At 39.9% G+C, this 23,363-nt stretch overlaps 2 protein-coding genes across 5 annotated transcripts in view; both read left to right on the top strand.

The window, feature by feature from the left end:
• atp2b1a (ATPase plasma membrane Ca2+ transporting 1a) overlaps positions 1-2,797 on the top strand; it is a 116,615-nt gene extending 113,818 nt beyond the window's left edge. For 3 of the 4 annotated variants that reach the window (XM_034163315.1, XM_034163316.1, XM_034163317.1), the window contains one exon: positions 45-936. In XM_034163315.1, coding sequence (XP_034019206.1) covers positions 45-168 — 124 coding nt within the window. In that variant the 3' untranslated portion in view covers positions 169-936. Of the gene's footprint in view, positions 1-44 lie in introns of all 4 variants that reach the window. The other variant, XM_034163314.1, reaches the window with a different exon arrangement.
• Positions 2,798-6,525: 3,728 nt separating this feature from the next.
• LOC117503989 (protein mono-ADP-ribosyltransferase PARP11) lies at positions 6,526-17,103 on the top strand. The gene is made up of 8 exons (XM_034163319.1): positions 6,526-6,763; positions 6,874-6,998; positions 8,813-8,933; positions 9,263-9,338; positions 11,472-11,544; positions 13,507-13,634; positions 15,758-15,909; positions 15,989-17,103. The coding sequence occupies exons 1-8, from the start codon at positions 6,676-6,678 to the stop codon at positions 16,303-16,305; spliced, it is 1,080 nt and encodes a 359-aa protein (XP_034019210.1). The 5' UTR covers positions 6,526-6,675; the 3' UTR covers positions 16,306-17,103.
• Positions 17,104-23,363: the final 6,260 nt, after the last annotated feature.

Below are 23,363 nucleotides of genomic sequence, written 5' to 3'. Positions count from 1 at the left end.
CCCGCCATCAACGCCCCCACACCTCTATCCCCCGTCGTCAACATCCCTTCCCCAAATCAGAACAATAACGCTGTGGAGAGCAGTAACCACCTCCTCCCAGAGGGCCCCAAACCAGGCAGCCTGTCGGTCCCAGGGAGCCCACTACACAGCCTGGAAACCTCACTTTGATGTGACCCTGCTCCACACGTCCCACCACTTTTCTACCCGCCACCAAGGAGCTCAGCTCAGACAAAAGGATGAGCACACGCGAGAGGAGAGATGAAGGGCTAGGAGGAGAGTGGAGCTTAGCTCGAGCTGGACTACAAACAGCAGGCATTCAGAAGAATGTACGGCTTGGTGTGGATGCTTTAGTCTTTGAGTTTTCTTTTGAATACCCTGCTGCAAAACGAGGACCGCCTCCACCCCTCCCTCCTCAGCAACTTTTATTTTTCTCAGCAGAATAAGGGGTGATTATAAACTCTGATTGAAAGTGACCTGTTTTTATTATTCTAACATTATTCTTCTTGTTATTATTGTTATTTTAATTGCGATGGGGAGGTCCTCCTCCAGGCTTGAAGATCACATGAAAGAACCTTTAGCTTCTCTTTCATCTGGATGGTGTTGTATATTTAACTTTTTGGCCCTTGCTCATTCAAAACTTGCTTACTTGCTCCATTGGCTGTTAATATTTTGAGTTATTTATGTTTTTTTTGTTTGTTTTTTGGAAAAAGCAGGTCTGTTTACAAAGTTTGTAGATACTTTTTTCTGTTTGTAGGCGAAAGAGCTTCCTGATGTATGATGCAGAAAACGGGGACAGAATGAAAACGAATGCCAGGATTATTTCAGATACTGCTGTATTTTCAGGAAGAAAGGTGTTTCTATTGAAACTTAACTATTTTTGCCTGCAAGTTTTATTTGTTATATATTTGTAGATAAATATAGAACCTACTAGCCAAATGATAAACACTAAGGCTTGTATAGAAAAAGAGTTCCATCAGGCTGGCGGTGTTTTCACAGGAGAGGGTGGAATCACAAAAGGGGCCTCAGTCCACAGGTTATCATCGCTCGAAATATTTACTTCCTGCATTTGTTACCACGTGCACAGACTCTTGGGAGTTTTAGATTTTCTTTAAATTCATCCTTTTTGTTTTCAGGTATGTCCACACATTGAAAGGTTCAGTCATTAAAGGGAGCTTAGATTATATTTTGGGGCCGTATTTAGCAAGCATCTCGGAATCACTTGCGGAAAACGCAACGGTGTTTAAGGAAAATTAGCTGCGACGTCGCTAATGGAGCTGCTAACTCTCAGAAACACATTTTCCTTTAGCAATAGGATCTCATCCAGTTCTTTGAACTGTCCAATGTTTTCTTGTTTAATCCAAGAAATGTCAAGGGAAAAATCAGATTGCTGTATATTGCGTTAAAATTTTATTTTTGCCAAAACGACGGAAACAGCGGGTGCACAGTTGAGTAATTTCTTGGGGGTTCCGCCCCTAAGCTTTTTGTCATGAGCCGTTTGTTATTACGGTTTTATACAAATGGAATGTGCCTTGGCTTCACTTATTTAGAGCATGTTTTGTCCTGTGAGAATTTGTTAGACGTATTTCCCAAGGTAGCAAATTTTTAAACACGTCTCGGAATGAGACAAAGCCACTGCTTCTCTTGAGCTGATGTTTCTCTCTGCAGATGCTTGTTAAATACGGACCGCATAAACCATTGGTGCATATTTTTTTTTCTATTTTTTGTTTTTCCTCAGTAAAACCTTTGCTCCTGCCAGTGTATAATGTTGACATTTGTTTACTCAGGCATAGATGACGTATTTAATTTAAAAATAAAATCTGTTGAAAAGAACCTTTTAACAGCAAACTTAGTATTTAAATGCTTAAACAATGTCTTGGGGAAAAAAAATGCAAGTGAATTATTTTCATATTTCATTCAGTCTTTAATGCATTGCTGTAAGAAAACTTAATTTCCTCCGAGTTCTGGTTTGTTGATATTTAAGAAATAAAACTACGAGAAAAGACTTATTTTTCTTAACACTGTCCATAAATAAATAAACATTTCTGCCTTTAATTTCTTTGTAAAATATTTTTGACACCTGGTTTACTGGAAACACTAAAGAATTGGATGTGCAGTTTTTTTTTTGGGGGGGGGGGGGGTCCCCCAGTCAGAACACTTGGTGTACACTGGGATCTGCACAGGGTGCTTTATTTCATAAAAACCGCTTGGTGGGAAAGAATTTTGATACAAATCATGAGAAATGTACCTTTGTATTTTTATGACGATGCTGATGAAACTTTAAACCAATTTTGGATGATTTGACACTAATCTGGTACAGGAAGGGGTTTTGGCCACTTAACTTTCATCTCAGGGTGCGAATGGTGTGAAGGAGATCAGGCTTCTTTCAGTTTGTGTCACTGCCCTTAAAGGTTTGGGTCTGTAGACAAGGCGGGTTTTTCCCCACGGCCGCCTCGTCTCAGGGGATGTGGCAGTAAGTGTAAAAATAAATAAATAAAAAAATAATAATCACGCCATCTCTGAGCAGCGACGGTCGAACACAAAAAAATTGGATGGAGGGGAAAAAAGGAACACACGGAAAATTTGTTCTGTAGTTTCTTCCTGTAAGGGGAATGAATGTTTTTTCCGTCAGATTTATGGGTATTTTTTTTTTTTTTTTTACCTTTTAACATTTGGAAAGAAAGAACTTCATGTTTTTATCTTGAGCATTTTAAGTGTATATCGTGATTGGATTTACATTTGAAACTTGTCGAGTAATGTGTATGGTTTTTAAAATAAAAAAAAGATGTATTTAGCCTAATTGCAGACCCATGTTTTCATTTATCAGATGTGGTTCTGCATTCTTAACATGGACACTGCAGAGGACGAACCCAAACTTATTAATCTGTATGAAACGGAACATAGATGACCGTTTCTGTTAGACTATACCTCTCATCAAGTCCAAGGTAATTGGTTCGCGTCCCAACTATCCTGTCTTCATGTGAAGTGTCCCGATGCTCAAAATCCTGATAATAGCTTCTATGTCTATGCATGCAAATGAACTGGGAAAGCTGCACATTCTATTCCAAATCAAAACATGACATTTATTAAATGTAGTATTTTTCAGAAAGTGAAGAAAAAGAAATTAGGTTGTTCAAAAAAAAAAATCAGTGTCTGGATTTTTCTTGGTGAATTCGAACATTTACTGTATAAACTGAAACCTGCTTGAAGATATCTTTCCTGTGAATCACTTAACTAATATTTAGTTGTATAACCACCGTTTCTGAGCACTGCTTCACAACTGTGTGGCATGGACTCAAACAACTTCTGGCACCTGTGAACAAGTTTCCCAGCCCAGAACGACTGGATTACATTCCACAATTCCTCTGCATTTCTTGGTTTTGTCTCAAAACAGCATTTGTGATGTCACCCCCACAGGTTTTCTATTGGATTAGGGTCCCGGGATTGGGGTGGCTACTCCATAACGTCAATCTTGTTGGTCTAGAACCAAGATGTTGCTCACTTGTTGATGTGTTTGGGGTTGTATTATTGAAACACCCATTTCAAGGGCATTTCCTCTTCAGTGTAAGGCTACATGACCTCTTCAAGAATTTGGTGTATCCAAACTGATCCATGATCCCTGTGATTAAAAAGGCCCAATGCCATAGTACAGGTGCATCTCAGATGCAGGAATTCATTTGAAAGGAGCTTCAGTTGAGTGCTGACTATAAATGTACATACCTTTACACATTTTTGTATTATAATTTTTTTTTTAAAAAAAGCTTCTGCTGAAATATTCTAATTTTGAGATACACATTTTCTATTCTTTGGAGCTGTAGGTTGTAATTATTAAAAACTAAAATATAACGCAATGCTAAAATACCCTTGGTGATATGAGCAGCGTCACTTTATAATTTGCAATTGTTTAATTAATAAATTAATATTTATTTAGCTTTGTTAATATTAATAAAGCTCCTCATTCAAAAACAATATTTACATTTTAACAGCATCTGCAGGAGGCCTTGCATGTACTTTTGACAAGAGCAGAAGTTGTGCAAATCAAGGAATATTTGTAGGTCACCCTCTGTACTTTTGCTGGTATTGAGACAAATTTAATTCCATAGGTAGATAGCTTTGAGTTAGCATGCATGCTAATGCTGCAAAATGTCTTGTAAATTATTCCACAGCTGTTACCATGTTACAAAAACAGCATTTTTAGTTTTAGAAGTGTTTATTTCTCCCTAGGTTTTACATAATATATGGCAAAGTGAATATAATTACCCACAAACAAGCTAGCTACCAGCCTGTGAAGTTACCATGCTAATGTACACAATGTGTTGTAAATAAGTTCAGAAGGGTTGCTAGGTTCCAAAAACAGCATTTTCCTTGTAAGAAGTGTTTATTTCTTGGTACCTTTTACATAATGTATGAGAGACATGTATATAAACACATAAAACAAAGCAGTTTTGGAGACGCCAGCAACTGACTTGGTGCAGCTCTACTCTGATTGGCTGCCACCTGTGCCACTCAAAAATGAAAAATCACTATGTGTGGAATTAGCAAATTGGTGCTCACCCTGCTTGTTGAGAGGTGCACAGAACAGAAGCAGTGTCTCAGGGGAACTGGCCTCTGGATGCTCCTGTTTCCCCGCTGCGCCGTTCAGCAGAATCCTGCTGATCTGCTCCTTGGATTGGATGCTCCACAGCATCTCCTCTGGCAGGGCAAAGTCCACTTGAAGCAGCACAGAACCAGAACTCTGCGCCACATTTCTCTGCGGATCATCAAGCGCCCTAAAAACGACACGAAGAACAAGGCAGGCAGCGAGTTTATGAAATAAATGGGGTTTGAAAGTGAACAGAAAGGGTATAAGAACGGGTTCAAACCTCACTGGAGAGGACAAACTGCCCACTGGTGGAAAAAGGGTTTGGAGAAAGGACAGCCTGCCTATTTTTAAGGAGGATTTAGAACTTGAGCTGCATTCACATTACTAGCTGAAGTGACTTGAATCTGACTTTTTTGTGTGCCTGCATGTGATGCAGTGTACACTTTAACAAATGATAAGATATATGTACTTAATCTAGTTTTGTTAATCCTCACCACATAACGTGCTTGTTCAACAAAATATATAATTAATTTAACAAAATATGCAATTAATTATATTGTATTTTACAGTATGTTCTGTTTAATATTTAAATAATTGAGGTATGTGGGACCGCTTGACAGAACTAGATAAAGTGAATATAGCAGTGTGAATGTGCCAAATCAAATTATTTGATGTGAGATTTGACTATTTTATGAGCCGTTTGAAGATGTCAGGTTTAATTTATGTATTTATCCTGTTACCTCCCTTTGTGTATCTGCTCAGAGACTACTCAGAAACTGTAACGATGAAACAAGGGCCAGAAAGTCAGCGCTACAGAATCACTCGCATCTACAACAGGCATCTGTCTTCATATGACGGAAATGTTATAGAGGATGTAAATCTAAGATTGGTCCACATCATCAAACAAGATGATCCTTTTGGTGATACACCATAGCTGATTTGACTGACGGTTGATATAGATATAAATAAGTAAGAAAATGCATAACTATTTTTGGTGGTTAAAAAAACAGCATAAATACGTAATTTTTTGGTGGTTTATTTAATGGAGAATCACATTTGATTTCATTGGTAAATGGACTCCATTTATATAGTGCTTTTCCATCTGCATCAGATGCTCAAAGTGCTTTACAATAATGCCTTACATTCACCCTGATGTCAGCGTGCTGCCATACAAGGCGCTCACTACACACCGGGTGCAGCTAGGGGATTAAGGACCTTGTGCAAGGGCCTTTAGTGATTTTCTGGTCAGGCTGGGATTTGAACCGAGGATCCTCTGGTTTCAAGCCCAACGCTTAACCACTAGACCATCACCTCATTGGCATGGGAATGCCAATAACATTTCAGTGTAGATTTTCTTTTGACTCACAGATGAAGACCAAAAATTAAGGAGAAAAAATGGCCGACACTACGTTATCAAATTTCTGTCATACCTAAAACTTTGGAAGATTAGCATCAAGCTAAATATTTAGCTAAATGTTGAAACAAATACACACCTTAATAAAAGAGCTAATTATGCCTCCCTGAAAGACAGATTAATAAAGTGTCTAATATTCAAATTTGCAATTCATGGGTGTTTTGTATGAGTTATATTGTAGCCTGCGGTCTTTTGAGGTCAATTTCAATTGCAATTCAGGGACACTTCTAAAGTATTAAAAATAATAAAGAATGGATGTTTGGGCAAAAACTTTTGGGGGGTTTTTTTTGGGGGGGGGGTCCTCAGAGGGGGTCTCGTCCGGGAGTAATTCAATGTAGAACCACTACTGCTCCCCGGGAGATGGTGAAAATTATATATACGTATACATACATATATACATAACTGCAAAAGTATGTAGATGAAAGGAGAGAGATGATTTTAAAGTTTGGAAAGGTAAAGATGTCTGTTCTTTCGGTTTCTCCCTTTTTCACTTGAGGTCACCACAGCGTGGTTGGGTCACTCTTGTACACTTGGTGGCGGTAATGTAACAGCGTTTTTCCAGCAGCTGAGGAAGAAGAAGAAGAAGAAGAAGAACTAAACAAGCTTCAGTATAACTCAGCAATCTTTAATGTCTTGTTTTTGACGCAAATTTCGTGGCAGTAGGAACAAAGGTACTTGGTAAATGGCGGATTTATTTTTCGGTCGTGACAGCGGACCAGACCGGCTGACTCCCGGCGGAGTGGAGAAGATTCCAGTCGGAGACCGGCCCGGTAAGAGTCGTTTGCTAGCGTTAGCTTTAGCGCTGAAACTGTTCATGTCGGTAAAACATCATTGGAATTCCGTTTTATTAATTCTGCTCCTTGGATTTTCCTCTTTTCAGATTTGGCAATGTTCGCGGTCAGGTCTGCGGATGAAGAGACACCTGAGATTGAGGACATGGACACCTCAGAGGTGAACTGGTGCTGGTTTTACCTGGCTGAGTGCGGAGCCTGGCACATGTTTCAGGTAATCAAACGTCACGTCCGACACTGACACGCGTTTCAGGTAATCAAACGTCACGTCCGACACTGACACACCTTTCAGGTAGTCAGACGTCACGTCTGACACAACGCACGTTTCAGGTACCTATTTTCTGCACCATAAGGCGCGCCCTCAATTGGCGGGTACTTAACCCTGACAAAAGGCACACGCTAAAACATATAGTCTACAAAAAAAAAAGGCACGGAAGCAAAACGGTGAGTTTATTTGAACTTTTTAACAACTTTGAACTACCGGTATTCAACAATATGGTACTCACATTATTTTTTATTATGGTTCTGTCACAAATCCATCGAAGTCCTCATCTACTGTGTCTGAATTGAACAGCTGGGCAATTTTGCCATCAAACACGCCAGGTTCCCGCTCATCTTCCCTCTCATCATCACTATCGTTTTTGCCTTCAGCCGAATGGTGACTGTAGAGACGCTTCTCCCGGCTGTTCTTTGTTCAATGACCCATTGCTCGAGTTGGTCTTCTAGCTGTGGCCACCTCGCTTTGTTTCCGCGGAAACTCCATTTGGTCTTTTTAACTTGGCGCAGTTCATTTTCTTGTTTCCTCTCGCAGCTGCTCTATTCCCATGAACCACCGCGTAACTGATAGTCTGCAGTTTGAATTGTGCCTCGTAAGCATGTCTCTTCGCTGGCGCCATTTTCGGGGGTCCTTAGACAAACAAATGTTGTTTTGCAGGATACCTGTAGTATATGGTAACTACCGGAGTGGCGGAGGTAAGTGTACGTACCACGGACTCACGGACTCTTCTCTGATTGGTTTATCGCTGGCAGCGTATGTACTCTACGCTACCAGCGTACATACTTTACGTATTACATAATGTTCTCCGATTGGTTTATCGCTGCCAGCGTACGTACTTTACGTATTACGTCCCTGTGTCAGCGGGAAATGGTCCGATATTCCGACGGTCAAAGACAACGTCAGTCGTTTTTACAGATTTTGGAATTCAGTGCGCACATAAGGCACACCGGATTATAGGGTGCACTGTCGATTTTTGTGAAAATTTAAGGCTTTTAGGTGCGCCTTTATGGTGCGGAAAATACGGTAATCGAATGTCACGTCCGACACGACGCACGTTTCAGGTAATCAAACATGACGTCCGACACTGAAACACGTTTCAGGTAATCAAACGTCACGTCCGATGCCGGCGCCTGTTTCAGGTAATCAAACATGACGTCCAAAGCCGGCGCGCGTTTCAGGTAATCGAACGTCACGTCGGTGTGTCGCTCACACACAGTATGATGTTTATCACGCTACTAGTGTGCAGCACACTGACTGTATTCAACATTGAAACATGATTTATTTAAAACAAATATCTAATATTTTCAGTTCCTCACTTGTATGTGTTGTTTTTCAGGTTTGAAATAACGTATGTACCTGTTTCTAAGAAAAAAAAAAAAAAAAAAATGTGCCCTCCCTCATCCCTTTTTCTGATGTCAAGAATGATAAACTTCTTTTTTTTATATTTTTTTTATGGGGCCTAATTCAAAATTCATTGGTTGAATTTGGACTTCATCAAATGACAAAGGGACTCCAAATCTTTATCCAGTGGAGTCCCAGAGACTCTAAATCTATATGCCTGTCTAGTTGCTATCCAGGACTCAAGATGGGTCTGTGGCGTCGTGGACGTGGTGGCGTGTTACACCAGTGAATACTCCCAGGCTTCACTTCAGTTACTTTGTCAGTCTTTTTTTTTTTTTTTTTTTGTCTCCCTGTGTCCTTGCATGTAAATTAAACGTCAGATTAAGCGTGCTTCCTAAATCTGGTTTCAGGTTGATCCCAGTCCAACGTGTACTGTGACCAACGCTCAGATTGAGGAGTTCTACAGCAGGAACCAACATGGTGTCTTAGAGTTCTTCACAGCCAAGTACCTGTACAAGCTGGACTTCTCAGGTATGGTAACCAAGGTCCAACTTTTTGTGACGTTTCACAGCCACAGTGTTGGTTTAGATAAACCGATTTTGTTCATACAACAAGGATTTGTTCATAATTCTAGTCTTTTTGTGGTTCTGATGAAATAGCTTTTATGTTTTGAGCTTTTGATGAACCGTTGGTATTTTTTGACATTAAATGATTGTCTAATTATTGATTAGACGATATTGCAAATGAGATATTTGATGAATTGATCCGTTCTGTTGGATAGAATTTGTTTGTTAGATCAGACGTGACCGAGCAGTCATCGTGTTCCTCTGGAACTGAACTTTTATTCAATTTCTTTCAAGCCATGCGACAAATAAATGTAGCGACAGGAAACCATCGACCAATCAAACGCTCCATCCAGTCTGCAACCGACTTCAGGTACTGAGCATGAATTTACCAAAAACCTGTTGTCTGCTCTTCAGAGAAATCTTTGTCTTGATGTAGTTAGCAGAATAGCTTTAGGAGTGCTGAGACTCAGAGTTCAGGGTTTTCACCCTCACATTATGCAGGTTTTTCCATAAATTACATGATGGTCAATAATTTGAAAGGAGTAGGTTGTGGCAGGCAAATTTGGGGGGGGGGCATGCCCACCTCCCACCTGAAACCTGGAAAATTTTGAAGAAAACAAACAAAAGGTGCTAGTTGGTGACTTCTGGTGCAGTTTGAGTGTCATTTCTGTTGTTCATGTGTAGATTATTTTAGAACTACTTGGACTATAACCAGTAATAATGTGTTTAACTGGGTTTCAGGTTCAGCATATCCCCCTCTTCTTTCTCTCTGACTACTTCACTCATACATTATGTACTTCATCTGTTAGCTCATACTAATAATCAATGTATTTATTGATCACGGGTATATAACCACTATAAGCTGTTCATGCTGCCCTTCAGTGTGTTATTATTCTGCTCGGCTCGTGTAATTGGACCACGGAAATACTTTAGAATGTGTCGTTAGCAGCACAGGTTAAAGCACAGACATCTGCTAACACAGTGGATTCATTTATGTTACTTTGATATCTAACGTTATCAATCATACAACTAGGTATTGTAGTTTAGTTTTGACTGCTTCTTGTTTTGACACTTTGAATCATTGCATTCCAAGAGTGCTTTATGCTTGAAAAACCACCGCATAGCAGAACAGTTTAAAGGACAAATGTCTGTTAATCCAGTGAATTACCAGGTGTTACCTTGATATCTATTGTTATCCATTGATTACTAGGTATTGTAGCTTAGTTTGGACCACTTTTTTTTTTTTTTTTTTTTTTTTTTTTATTTTATTATTATTTCAGCCTGCAGTGGTTTCTTCAAAGAATGTTTTGAACGAAAGACACCAGTTAGGAGCAAACTTTAAACCACAGATGTCTAATAGTGAATTATCTCATCTTACCCTGATACAGTGCATCCAGAAACTATTGACAGTGCCTCACTTTTTCTATATTTTATGTTACAGCCTTATTCCAAAATGATTTTTTTTTTTTTTTTTTTTTTTTTTTTGCTCAAAATTCTACACACAATACCCCATAATGACAATGCTAAAAAAGGTTTTTTTTTTTTGTTTTTTTTTTTTAAGATTTATGCTGGAGGGTCAGCCTCGAGGGACACGGTCAAACGCCTTCTCCAGATCCACAAAGGGGAGGTGATGGTCTAGTGGTTAAGGTGTTGGGCTTGAGTCCAGAAGATCATGGGTTCAAACCCCCTACCTGACTGGCAAATCACTAAGGGTGCTTTGAGCGTCTGATGCAGATGGAAAAGCGCTATATAAATGCAGTCCATTTATGCAGATTTATTAAGTATTAACATCCTTGAGATGGAGTCCATCTGGGGTAAATTCAGTTGAATGGACATGATTTGGAAAGACACACTCCTGTCTACATATAAGTTGACAGTGCATGTCAGAGCACAAACCAAACATGAAGTCAAAGGAATTGTCTGTAGACCTTCGAGTCAGGATTGTCTCGCACAAATTTAGGGAAGGGTAGAGAAACATTTCTGCTGGTTTGAAGGTCCCAACAAGTTCAAAGATGGCTAAAGGGTCAAAAAGTCACATTCTTTCCACACACTCAGTCATTGATTACATGCTCATATATCCGAGGGTATTTTAGCATTGTTATATTGTTATTTTTAATAAATTTGCAAAAACTATAACACCACTTTTTTCATGTTGTCATTATGAGGTGTTGTGAGGAGAATTTTGAGTGGGGAAAAAAATGTATTTTGTCTATTGTGGAATAACGCTGTAACGACAATGTGGAAAAAGTGAAGCACTGTGAATACTTTCCAGATGCTTTGTATCGGTCAGTAACTAGGTATAAACATGTTTGATAAAATAGCTGGTGGCTTTATGTAGCGCACATGGCGACTCCACCACCATTAGGGAATGTGCTGTTTTGACATGTAATTAGACTTTGACGAATGTTGTTGCAGCTCGAACCGCACGTGTGCTTATGTTGATGTGTTTCTTTGACACTTGAGGACCTGAGTGCTCTCTTGTTCCCTTTGTTTGATTTCTCAGGTTTATTTGTGATAATCTGGCCTTGCCTGTGCCCTGTCACTGGGAGAGAATCAATGCAGATGAGCCCTATCAGGTGGGTTAAAAAACACTCACATACAGGAGGCATCCATTTAATTAAACACTAATTAATAATGTAGCATTAGCTGTGTGTGTGATTTTTAAAGTGGATATATTGTTAACTGGGTGTCAAAATCCAAACGGTGGGGACCTCGTGTCCTCTGTGGCCGCTACGGTAGCCATGAGGGCTTAACAGGAACCCTAAACACGAGGCGGTTAACGGGCTCTGGTGAAATAAGATGTCCTCAATGGTGGATCAGGCAGAGGAGCTGATGGCTTCTCACCCAACAGCTGTGAAGGCTGCAGCAGGTCCTTAGACCCCAATCGCCTGGGATTTCCCAGCCATCGGATCAGGCTAAGGATCTATGAAGGACCGTGGGTTTGTCTGCCTGCAACAACATTCCCACATTAAACATTCCCAGGTAGAGGTGTTTCTTGATCGACCCTGGATGTAGAATTCCACCATCCCGTCCAGGAATCGACCAGAAGACAATCTTCCTTGACATGATTGTGCTAAATTATTGTGGTTTTCATTTTACTGTGTGATGTTTGAGAGGGAGTCATGAACAGCAGCTTGTTTCCATTTAAAGCAACAAGCCATTTCATGAACAGTTTTTAGTATAGTCTGTTTTAATGCCTGTGTCTGTCTGTAGTAATATCTTAAAATTGTAAATACCCAAGCCCACATGGGGTCGATTGAGAGACACCTGTGCGTGGGTCAGTCACGCGAAGCACCTTAAGGCACGTTTGTTGTGATTTGGTGCAATACAGAGAAAATAGTAATTTCAGTCAAACTTGGTAGAAAGTTCCTCTTACAACACGGGTTATGTAAAAGGTCATAGATCTGAGCTCAAGATCAATTCAGAGGTCATTGTCTGAAATACACTGTTGATCATATAGAAGAAAACTGTTGCGATATCAGAACTGTCTTCTGCGTAGACGTCTCTTCTCCTGGTGTGATATCAAAATTCTCTTCTGCGTCAACATCGCTTCTCCTGGCGCGATATCAAAACTCTCTTCTGCGTCGACGTCGCTTCTTGTGCTAACAGACATATCAGACCTCTGGCAAGAGTGACATCATATGACTATATCAAGCGACGTCGGAAAAATTAGCTTGCAGCGGTGAGCCACTATAGTCGTCTGGATGCTTTGTTGTTAGCATCTATTGTAGACTGAATCAGATCCCACCCTTAGTGTAGACAGGAAAAGAATAACGTGTGGGGGGGGACCTTCAGCCTCCGAGTTGTAGAGGGGTCACTCAGCAGGTCCGTACAGCCATAAAATGCCACTGGAAAAGACATAGGCGGCTGTATGGGAATTTTCAAGTACTGAAGAGTGGTACTTCCATAGATGTGAAATGTGAGTCATAATGCCTCCATAATGCCAAACCGGTCAAGTTAAGGAACTCGTATGTGCCAGTCGACGGAAGGGAAGGGCGAGAGGGAGGGAGCGCCTGCTGCTGTGTATCCAAACTGCAGGTGTCAGCCTTAAGCGGCGATTCATTCAACATTTCTCAGTCAGCTGGAAGTTGATTTTGGCACAATTAATCAACTGCTATTATGAAAAACAACTCGTCAAATATGTCATCACATTCTTCGAGTCTGGCTTCAAAGTGCCTTGCTAAGAGCGGAGTCAGGGACAGATAGCTGTGCTGTAATGCAAATGTTATCACCACTGCTGTTGTGGTAATGTTAATATTGGTAATAAAAATGAAAGCAGGCCACTGTCTCATTGGATGTCCTCACAGCAGTTTCATTGTCCTGATACCTAGTAGTCAAATAAATCGTAGCACAATACTGTTAAATAATATTAAAACTCATTTTTCTTTTGGGTTCCAAAATTTCCAAAGCCAGCCTTAAAAAGTGACGAGAACAGCATTCCTCTAATGAAAACTACTTGTTTTCCAACTTCACATTTATTTTTCTGCCCATATTGACATTAAATTGTCCATGGCCTGTTTGTTTTTGTTTTGTTTCAGCTTATTGAGCTCGCCAGAAACACCTATGAGTTTAAAGAAGTAGTCAAACTATACGAGCGGACGATGGATAATCCCATTAAATCCATCATGAGGATTCAGAACCTTCACTTGTGGGAGTTCTTCTGCAGGTACACACATATAGATGTGCTTGTGACTTCACCAAGTTGACTAAATGCTGTTTTATCCAATTAGAGGACTGAGTTGGTGTAAATTTTGGGGGATGGATGTGTTTATGGTTATTACCGGAATTCAGAAATAATATTTATTTTATTCTCAATGTACAACAGCGAACTGATGCTAAGGTACCATGATGTTGGCAGTGTCATCTCTTTGTAACTTCACTGGTAAATCTGTTGGTGCATTACCGCCACCAGCTGGACAGGAGTGTAGCAACAGACTGATAAAGCAGCAAAGTCCTGAATGGAAAAGGTTATTTAAGTAAAACAAAAGTATTATGGTCAAAAATTACTTAAAGTACAACAAGTAAAAGTATTCATTATGTGGAATGGCTCATTTCAGAATAATATACCCCGTTTGCCCATCAGAGGGCCCTGGGCCAAGCATCAGCCCGCCCCCTTTTTTTGAGCGTTGGTTAAACACCCACCTGAAATTAATTTAAGTACATGGAATACTTTTAAATGAATGAGAAAAGGGGGGGAAAAAATCAGGTCAGTGATTTATGATATATATATATATTTTTTTTATTTGTGATGAAATTAGGCATTTTATTGGCACGCCGACGTACATGATATTGGCCATGTGCATCGGCCTACCAGCTCTTCAGGCAGAACTTCACGTGGAGAGCCCTGGGCCCTCTGATGGGAGAACGGGGTATATTATTGGATTATATTTGATTATTGCACTTTATTTTCATGATATAACATGTTTCACTTCAGGGTGTTCAGTCATACTGTGCAGTGGTTCTAATTAGAGCACGACCGATATGTCAGTTGCACAGTAATATTGGCTGCTAAGGGCCTTTCAGAAATTTACCGATAGCTGCATTATTTAGCAGATATGAAAATTTTTGTTTGATTAAATAAATAATGCAGAAAGATATGGTTTGTTGGAAATTGTCATTACAATGCTGTCAAGCTTGACTGGGACCCCACGACCCCTTGGTCATGCTAGCTACAATACACAGAGGCGAAGCGACCAGCTGCCATTCATTTTCAATTTGAGTGGGCGGGGCATTTTACAGTGACAACTGGTCGCTATGTCACCAGCTACGTCGGGCCAAAATAGATGAGAAGTCTGTATTATGCAAATACCGAGCAAGACGGCATTCCGACTACTCGCTCAGATGAAGGAGGCGTGATGTAAGTTGGTTGGTTGTTGGTTATATTTTTAGTTATTTATGATAAAGTTCATATTAAACTGTAAAACATAAAGCCACAGTTATATTTCTTTGTCATAAAGGTTTAATGACAAATCAGTCATTTTTTTATGTACCATTTTTTTCCCAGAGTATAGGTCAGTTTTTTTTTTGTTTTGTTTTGTTTTACTAGTTTGGGATGCCCTGTGAGTTATACTCTATTGCAACTTATATACCAAAACATCATGCATTTCTTATTTGTAATAATAATTATAGTAACTATTTATGTATGACTTTCACAGGAATCAATGCAACAAAAAAATAAATTTGAGTAATAAAAGAATAAATACCAGTAATAAGAACAACACTACAACGACAACAAAAATCTCAAATTAATGAGATAATACAGGAAAAAGAGTGTGACTTATATTTCTGCACAACATACACTCTGGTGTAAGAAAGTTTCCTCTTCAAAAGGCACTTTTTTAACAGGTGAAACTTATATTCCAGAAAATACAGGATATTATATATCTGTATTTAAAATTTTTATTTATTCTTTTTTGTTGTTGTTGCTCCATAATATCAGTGTTGTATCGGTTGGTCTCTAGTTGTAATAAATCTAATAGTGTTTAATATTTATCGCTTGTGGAATAATTTTTTAACTTTAGGTTGATCAGAAACCAGACGATATTTGATTGCTAGAGTGCACGAGAGTATGTTGGATTTCAGAACTTCCTGGGCCTTTGTTGGTTTTAGAACTGTCCATACAGCTGCAAGATAGCTGTCCCTCCAGTCCCGCCTACTTGGGAGAAATAGTTCAGTTTTTTAATTCTATTGATTTGTTTTTTTGATGACTTTCATCCCTGAGATCCTCCTGTGGTCTGTGTAATCTCACTTTACTGATCAGTACTCTGTGTCGTCTCCCCCCCCACTAAGGAAGAAAACGCAGCTCCAAAAAATCAAACGCACTTTAAATATTGAGGAGCGAATGCTGTTTCACGGCACCGGCTTCAGCAACATACAAGCTATTTGCACATTCAACTTTGACTGGCGCCTAACAGGAAGTCACGGCGACGTCTACGGCAAAGGTAAGTCGGGCTGTTACGTAACTTCACAAACGTTGGCAACTTTTTATTTCACGATGTTCCTCTGTCTGCTATCCTGCAGGGAGCTATTTTGCCAGGGACGCCAAATACTCCAGTAAATACTGTTTTACGACCGGGAAGCACAACTCCACACTGAAGAAACACGGACTCGCTCCTCCGATATTTGCCAGCGAGCCGACCTATAAGTCGATGTTCTTGGCGAGAGTCCTGGTTGGAGAATACACTGTCGGTCACCCCATGTACTGCAGACCGCCCTCCAAAGACTCCACCTACACCAACTTCTTTGACAGCTGTGTGGACGATGTGGTCAATCCAAAGATTTTCGTTATCTTTGACGGTAACCAGATTTACCCCGAGTATCTGATCGAGTTCTACTGACACAGGTTCAATCTGTACGAACGACCGAAGCCATCACGTGACGCAGTAAAACAAGCGCATGCACAGGAAATGAGCAGTTGAAGGGACATGGTTTTGTTGGGAGTCCAGTGCTGCCTGGATCTTAGTGCCTTCATGGAAACGAGACCCACGAGCGCCTGAAGGGCAGCGTTTAATCACTCGCTGTCTGTTGCAGTTCACACGCAGAAGTCGTGCGTGCTTGTTGAGCATGTCTTCCCACTCGCGTCTTGTTTTTTTGTTTTTATCCATGGTGTCACACCATAGGTCCATTCTGCAGAGTCCACAGCAACCAAATCAACAACAACAAAGATTTTGACACATTGGTGCCACCATTAAAACATTTCCCTGCGCACTGTGCAACGGACGCACGGGAGGTTTTTCTGTTATTCCAGCAAAACCGCTTCTACCTCAGCTTGGTTTTTATTCATGAACCCGGCCTCCTTTCCATGAAAGGGGTTAGTATTTGTGTCAACGTGACATGAAGTGGTCATGTTCTGGAGTGTGAGTGTGAGTGTGAGTGTGAGTGTGAGTGTGAGTGTGTGTGTGTGTGTGTGTGTGTGTGTGTGTGTTATTTAAACTGAAAGACTTGAATGAATATATCACTTTCGCTGCAACATCAGCATATAATTGTTGCTAAAAAGACTTTTATTGCTGACTTTGAGCTGCTGTTATAAAATAAAAAATTTAACTGTATATTTACTGTAAGTTGATCAGAAAGTGTAATATAGCCAGCACATGTATATAGTGTATTAAAAAGCATAACTGCACAGTCCAACATGATTATGTTGTTTCTGTTTGTTGAAGTCATTGTGTTTTAAGTGAATATTTGAAGATGGAGAAGGTGCACACCAACAAACTCAAAGTCACACCCACATGACCCCTAGAAGGGGAACATTGCACCCTATAAAAGTGTGGTACACTCCATCCTCATCTCGCCCACCCGCCCCTCCTCCTTGCATCTCCAAGTCCTGCCATCTGTTGGTTTTGTACATTTTTAAAAGAATCAAGGTGGAAAATCCCTGTTTTGAAAATTTATAAACCGTATGTGCGTGTGGACTGCTCTAGCGTTACATTTATGTTGGCCAATTTCAGCTGCTCTTGGCGTTGCAGGGCCAAATACCGCCATTATATGGGAACTATTTGGCCAATAAATTGTTAGATCACACCTAAATCATTCATTTTTTTCTTTTTGTATTATTAATTTTTTTTTTTTTTCCCAACATAAAACACTCACTGTAAAATAAATAAATAAAATTCAAACAGTGTGTAGGGGAGACTGGCAGTTGGAAAAACAGGGCTGGAGCTTCAGTTGAAGGAAAACAAGTTTCAGGCTACTTTTAGACATTTATAAATAAATGTATAAATACATGTACAAAGGTGGAAAACATTGGAAAAGTTGTGGTGTTGATTTGGGGAGGGCATCCGGCATAAAAGTTGTGCCAAATCAGCGTGCAGATCCTTATCTGTTGCGTTGTGGTGACCCTGAGCAAAAAGGGCTTAAGATAATATTCCGTTTGTTGGCTGGTACCACTACGCAAGAGTAAACACAATATACTGACAATAATTCAGAACTGGAAATTGGGGTTAACTTGAGCCTGGCTCTTTTTTTTAAAGCTTCATTCACTTATTCACCCACTCAAGATCTTTAGTTGGCAAATGTTTTTTTTACTTGTAGTACAAGTAAACTGTCAGCAGAGGTCACCGTTGGCACAGTCAACACTTGGCACTAATGATACAAGTTAGTATTTGCTGGTCAGCATTAAATAGAAACCCTTAAAAAAAAGCTTAACTTAAAATTTGTACCGTTTTTAATTTTTGCACAAACTAGAGTTAGTTTTACTAATAAGTGGTGTTCCATGAGTTAAAAAAAAAAGTTGGCATTGGCATGTTGCCGTGGTTGTATACGCCAAGTAATTATCCAAAAGGTTTAACAGTGGCTACCATTTTATAAATACATGAGTAGCAAACAACTTTTGTCCTTGTTTTTAATGGATTATTTCAATTAGGTAACAGTCCACTTTAGCAGGTGTTCAACACCAATTCAAAATTTTAAATTGTTTTGGGTCCTTTTCTAATTCCTATGAGTTTTTATGGTCATATTATGCCAAACATCACAATAGAAATACACATTTTTAATAAATATAGTTGATGCCCAACTTTTTTCTGGAGAACAGCTTTTCCCTTTTTGTCAGTGGTCACCACAGTGGATCCGCTACACAGACATAAATAGACATGTTGATTTGCCAGTTTTTACACGGGAAAACTGATACAGCTGGAAGTTACATAGAGAATGGACACAGGTGGTCTTGAACCGGGAACCTTCTGCTTCAAAAGCAATTGTACAAACTACCTAACCAATTAGCCTATTTCACCTTTTTATAGAAATACATTTATTTCCTTAATTTGGTTAAAATGTACAGTTGTATGCAAAAGTTTGGGCACCCTGATAATTTTCATGATTTTTCCTTTATAAATCAGTTGTCTGGATCAGAAATTGCAGTTAAATATGTCATATAGTAGACTAACACACTGATATTTGAGAAGTGAAATGAAGTTTCTAGTATTTTCAGAAAGTGTGCAATAGTTATTTAAACAAAATTAGGCAGTTCCATAAATTTGGGCACCCATGTCATTTTATTGATTGGTATACATTTAGCACTAATTATTGGTTTGGTAAGGTCATTGACCCTTGACCTCCTTACACAGGTGACTCCAATCATGAGAAAGGGTATTTAAGGTGGCCATTTGCAAAGGTTTACTCTCTAATCTCTTGCTTGCCTCTACTGGTGGTTGGCTCTCACTGCGGTATTGTATCACTTCCTGTTCCGGAGCACAGCGGTGTTTTTCTGTATCTGTTAGCTGTTTAATCTGCGCAGTTAGATTGATGTAGTTAACTAGATAACGATTTGTTTCACAGTGTAATCTTCACGTGCCTTAACTAAAGCACTCCCTCTGCTGAATCACCTCTAAATTATTTACACATTATTCACTTTGTGTGTTTTTAGGAATCCGCTAGCTTAGCGCAGCTACTAGCTCTTTGCCGATTTAGCATGGCGGCTTCTCCTGTCTCTCCCGCACTTTTCTGCTCTGGATGTGAAATGTTTAGTTATTCCTCGGCCTCCTTTAGCAGTAATGGTACTTGTAATAAGTGTAGCTTATTCGTAGCTTTGGAGGCCAGGCTGGGCGAATTGGAGACTCGGCTCCGCACCGTGGAAAATTCTATAGCTAGCCAGGCCCCTGTAGTCGGTGTGGACCAAGGCAGCTTAGCCGCCGTTAATTCCCTTCCAGCAGATCCCGAGCAGCCGGGAAAGCAGGCCGACTGGGTGACTGTGAGGAGGAAGCGTAGTTCTAAACAGAAGCCCTGTGTACATCGCCAACCCGTTCACATCTCTAACCGTTTTTCCCCACTCGGCGACACACCCGCCGAGGATCAAACTCTAGTTATTGGCGACTCTGTTTTGAGACGTGAAGTTAACGACACCAGCAACCATAGTCAATTGTCTTCCGGGGGCCAGAGCAGGTGACATTGAAGGAAATTTGAAACTGCTGGCTAAGGCTAAGCGTGAATTTGGTAAGATTGTAATTCACGTTGGCAGTAATGACACACGGTTACGCCAATCAGAGGTCACTAAAATTAACATTGAATCGGTGTGTAACTTTCCAAAAACAATGTCGGACTCTGTAGTTTTCTCTGGGCCCCTCCCCAATTGGACCCGGAGTGACGTTTAGCCGCATGTTCTCCTTGAATTGCTGGCTGTCTGAGTGGTGTCCAAAAAATGAGGTGGGCTTCATAGATAATTGGCAAAGCTTCTGGGGAAAACCTGGTCTTGTTAGGAGAGATGGCATCCATCCCACTTTGGATGGAGCAGCTCTCATTTCTAGAAATCTGGCCAATTTTCTTAAATCCTCCAAACCGTGACTATCCAGGGTTGGGACCAGGAAGCAGAGTTGTAGTCTTACAGACCTCTCTGCAGCTTCTCTCCCCCTGCCATCCCCTCATTACCCCATCCCCGTAGAGATGGTGCCTGCACATAAAAATTCAAAAAGAAAAAATAATATAGCACCTTCAACTGCACCACAGACTAAAACAGTTAAATTTGGTCTATTAAACATTAGGTCTCTCTCTTCTAAGTCCCTGTTAGTAAATGATATAATAATTGATCAACATATTGATTTATTCTGCCTTACAGAAACCTGGTTACAGCAGGATGAATGTTAGTTTAAATGAGTCAACACCCCGAGTCACACTAACTGCCAGAATGCTCGTAGCACGGGCCGAGGCAGAGGATTAGCAGCAATCTTCCATTCCAGCTTATTAATTAATCAAAAATCCAGACAGAGCTTTAATTCATTTGAAAGCTTGACTCTTAGTCTTGTTCATCCAAATTGGAAGTCCCAAAAACCAGTTTTATTTGTTGTTATCTATCGTCCACCTGGTCGTTACTGTGAGTTTCTCTGTGAATTTTCAGACCTTTTGTCTGACTTAGTGCTTAGCTCAGATAAGATAATTATAGTGGGCGATTTTAACATCCACACAGATGCTGAGAATGACAGCCTCAACACTGCATTTAATCTATTATTAGACTCAATTGGCTTTGCTCAAAATGTAAATGAGTCCACCCACCACTTTAATCATATCTTAGATCTTGTTCTGACTTATGGTATGGAAATTGAAGACTTAACAGTATTCCCTGAAAACTCCCTTCTGTTTGATCATTTCTTAATAACATTTACATTTACTCTGATGGACTACCCAGCAGTGGGGAATAAGTTTCATTACACTAGTCTTTCAGAAAGCGCTGTAACTAGGTTAAGGATATGATTCCTTCTTTATGTTCTCTAATGCCATATACCAACACAGTGCAGAGTAGCTACCTAAACTCTGTAAGTGAGATAGAGTATCTCGTCAATAGTTTTACATCCTCATTGAAGACAACTTTGGATGCTGTAGCTCCTCTGAAAAAGAGAGCTTTAAATCAGAAGTGCCTGACTCCGTGGTATAACTCACAGACTCGCAGCTTAAAGCAGATAACCCGTAAATTGGAGAGGAAATGGCGTCTCACTAATTTAGAAGATCTTCACTTCGAGTCTGTTGCTCTATAAAAAAAAGCCCTCCGTAAAGCTAGGACATCTTACTACTCATCACTAATCGAAGAAAATAAGAACAACCCCAGGTTTCTTTTCAGCACTGTAGCCAGGCTGACAGAGTCAGAGCTCTATTGAGCCGAGTATTCCTTTAACTTTAACTAGTAATGACTTCATGACTTTCATTGCTAATAAAATTTTAACTTTTAGAGAAAAAATTACTCATAACCATCCCAAAGACATATCGTTATCTTTGGCTGCTTTCAGTGATGCCGGTATTTGGTTAGACTCTTTCTCTCAGATTGTTCTGAGTTATTTTCATTAATTACTTCCTCCAAACCATCAACATGTCTATTAGACCCCATTCCTACCAGGCTGCTCAAGGAAGCCCTACCATTAATTAATGCTTCGATCTTAAATATGATCAGTCTATCTTTATTAGTTGGCTATGTACCACAGGCTTTTAAGGTGGCAGTAATTAAACCATTACTTAAAAAGCCATCACTTGACCCAGCTATCTTAGCTAATTATAGGCCAATCTCCAACCTTCCTTTTCTCTCAAAAATTCTTGAAAGGGTAGTTGTAAAACAGCTAACTGATCATCAGCAGAGGAATGGTCTATTTGAAGAGTTTCAGCCAGGTTTTAGAATTCATCATAGTACAGAAACAGCATTAGTGAAGGTTACAAATGATCATCTTATGGCCTCAGACAGTGGACTCATCTCTGTGCTTGTTCTGGTAGACCTCAGTGCTGCTTTTGATACTGTTGACCATAAAATTTTATTAGAGATTAGAGCATGCTATAGGTATTAAAGGCACTGCGCTGCGGTGGTTTGAATCATATTTATCTAATAGATTACAATTTGTTCATGTAAATGGGGAATCTTCTTCACAGACTAAGGTTAATTATGGAGTTCCACAAGGTTCTGTGCTAGGACCAATTTTATTCACTTTATACATGCTTCCCTTAGGCAGTATTATTAGATGGCATTGCTTAAATTTTCATTGTTATGCAGATGATACCCAGCTTTATCTATCCATGAAGCCAGAGGACACACACCAATTAGCTAAACTGCAGGATTGTCTTACAAAGACATGGATGACCTCTAATTTCCTGCTTTTAAACTCAGATAAAACTGAAGTTATTGTACTTGGCCCCACAAATCTTAGAAACATGGTGTCTAACCAGATCCTTACTCTGGATGGCATTACCCTGACCTCTAGTAATACTGTGAGAAATCTTGGAGTCATTTTTGATCAGGATATGTCATTCAATGCGCATATTAAACAAATATGTAGGACTGCTTTTTTGCATTTGCGCAATATCTCTAAAATTAGAAAGGTCTTGTCTCAGAGTGATGCTGAAAAACTAATTCATGCATTTATTTCCTCTAGGCTGGACTATTGTAATTCATTATTATCAGGTTGTCCTAAAAGTTCCTTAAAAAGCCTTCAGTTAATTCAAAATGCTGCAGCTAGAGTGCTGACGGGGACTAGTAGGAGAGAGCATATCTCACCCATATTGGCCTCTCTTCATTGGCTTCCTGTTAATTCTAGAATAGAATTTAAAATTCTTCTTCTTACTTATAAGGTTTTGAATAATCAGGTCCCATCTTATCTTAGGGACCTCGTAGTACCATATCACCCCAATAGAGCGCTTCGCTCTCAGACTGCAGGCTTACTTGTAGTTCCTAGGGTTTGTAAGAGTAGAATGGGAGGCAGAGCCTTCAGCTTTCAGGCTCCTCTCCTCTGGAACCAGCTCCCAATTCAGATCAGGGAGACAGACACCCTCTCTACTTTTAAGATTAGGCTTAAAACGTTCCTTTTTGCTAAAGCTTATAGTTAGGGCTGGATCAGGTGACCCTGAACCATCCCTTAGTTATGCTGCTATAGACTTAGACTGCTGGGGGGTTCCCATGATGCACTGAGTGTTTCTTTCTCTTTTTGCTCTGTAT

The sequence above is a fragment of the Thalassophryne amazonica genome, chromosome 22 (assembly GCF_902500255.1).
Source record: "Thalassophryne amazonica chromosome 22, fThaAma1.1, whole genome shotgun sequence".
In the NCBI taxonomy this organism is placed as follows: domain Eukaryota; kingdom Metazoa; phylum Chordata; class Actinopteri; order Batrachoidiformes; family Batrachoididae; genus Thalassophryne; species Thalassophryne amazonica.
The sequence above is the reverse complement of the archived record's forward strand: the minus strand, read 5'-3'. Positions and strand labels throughout refer to the sequence as shown.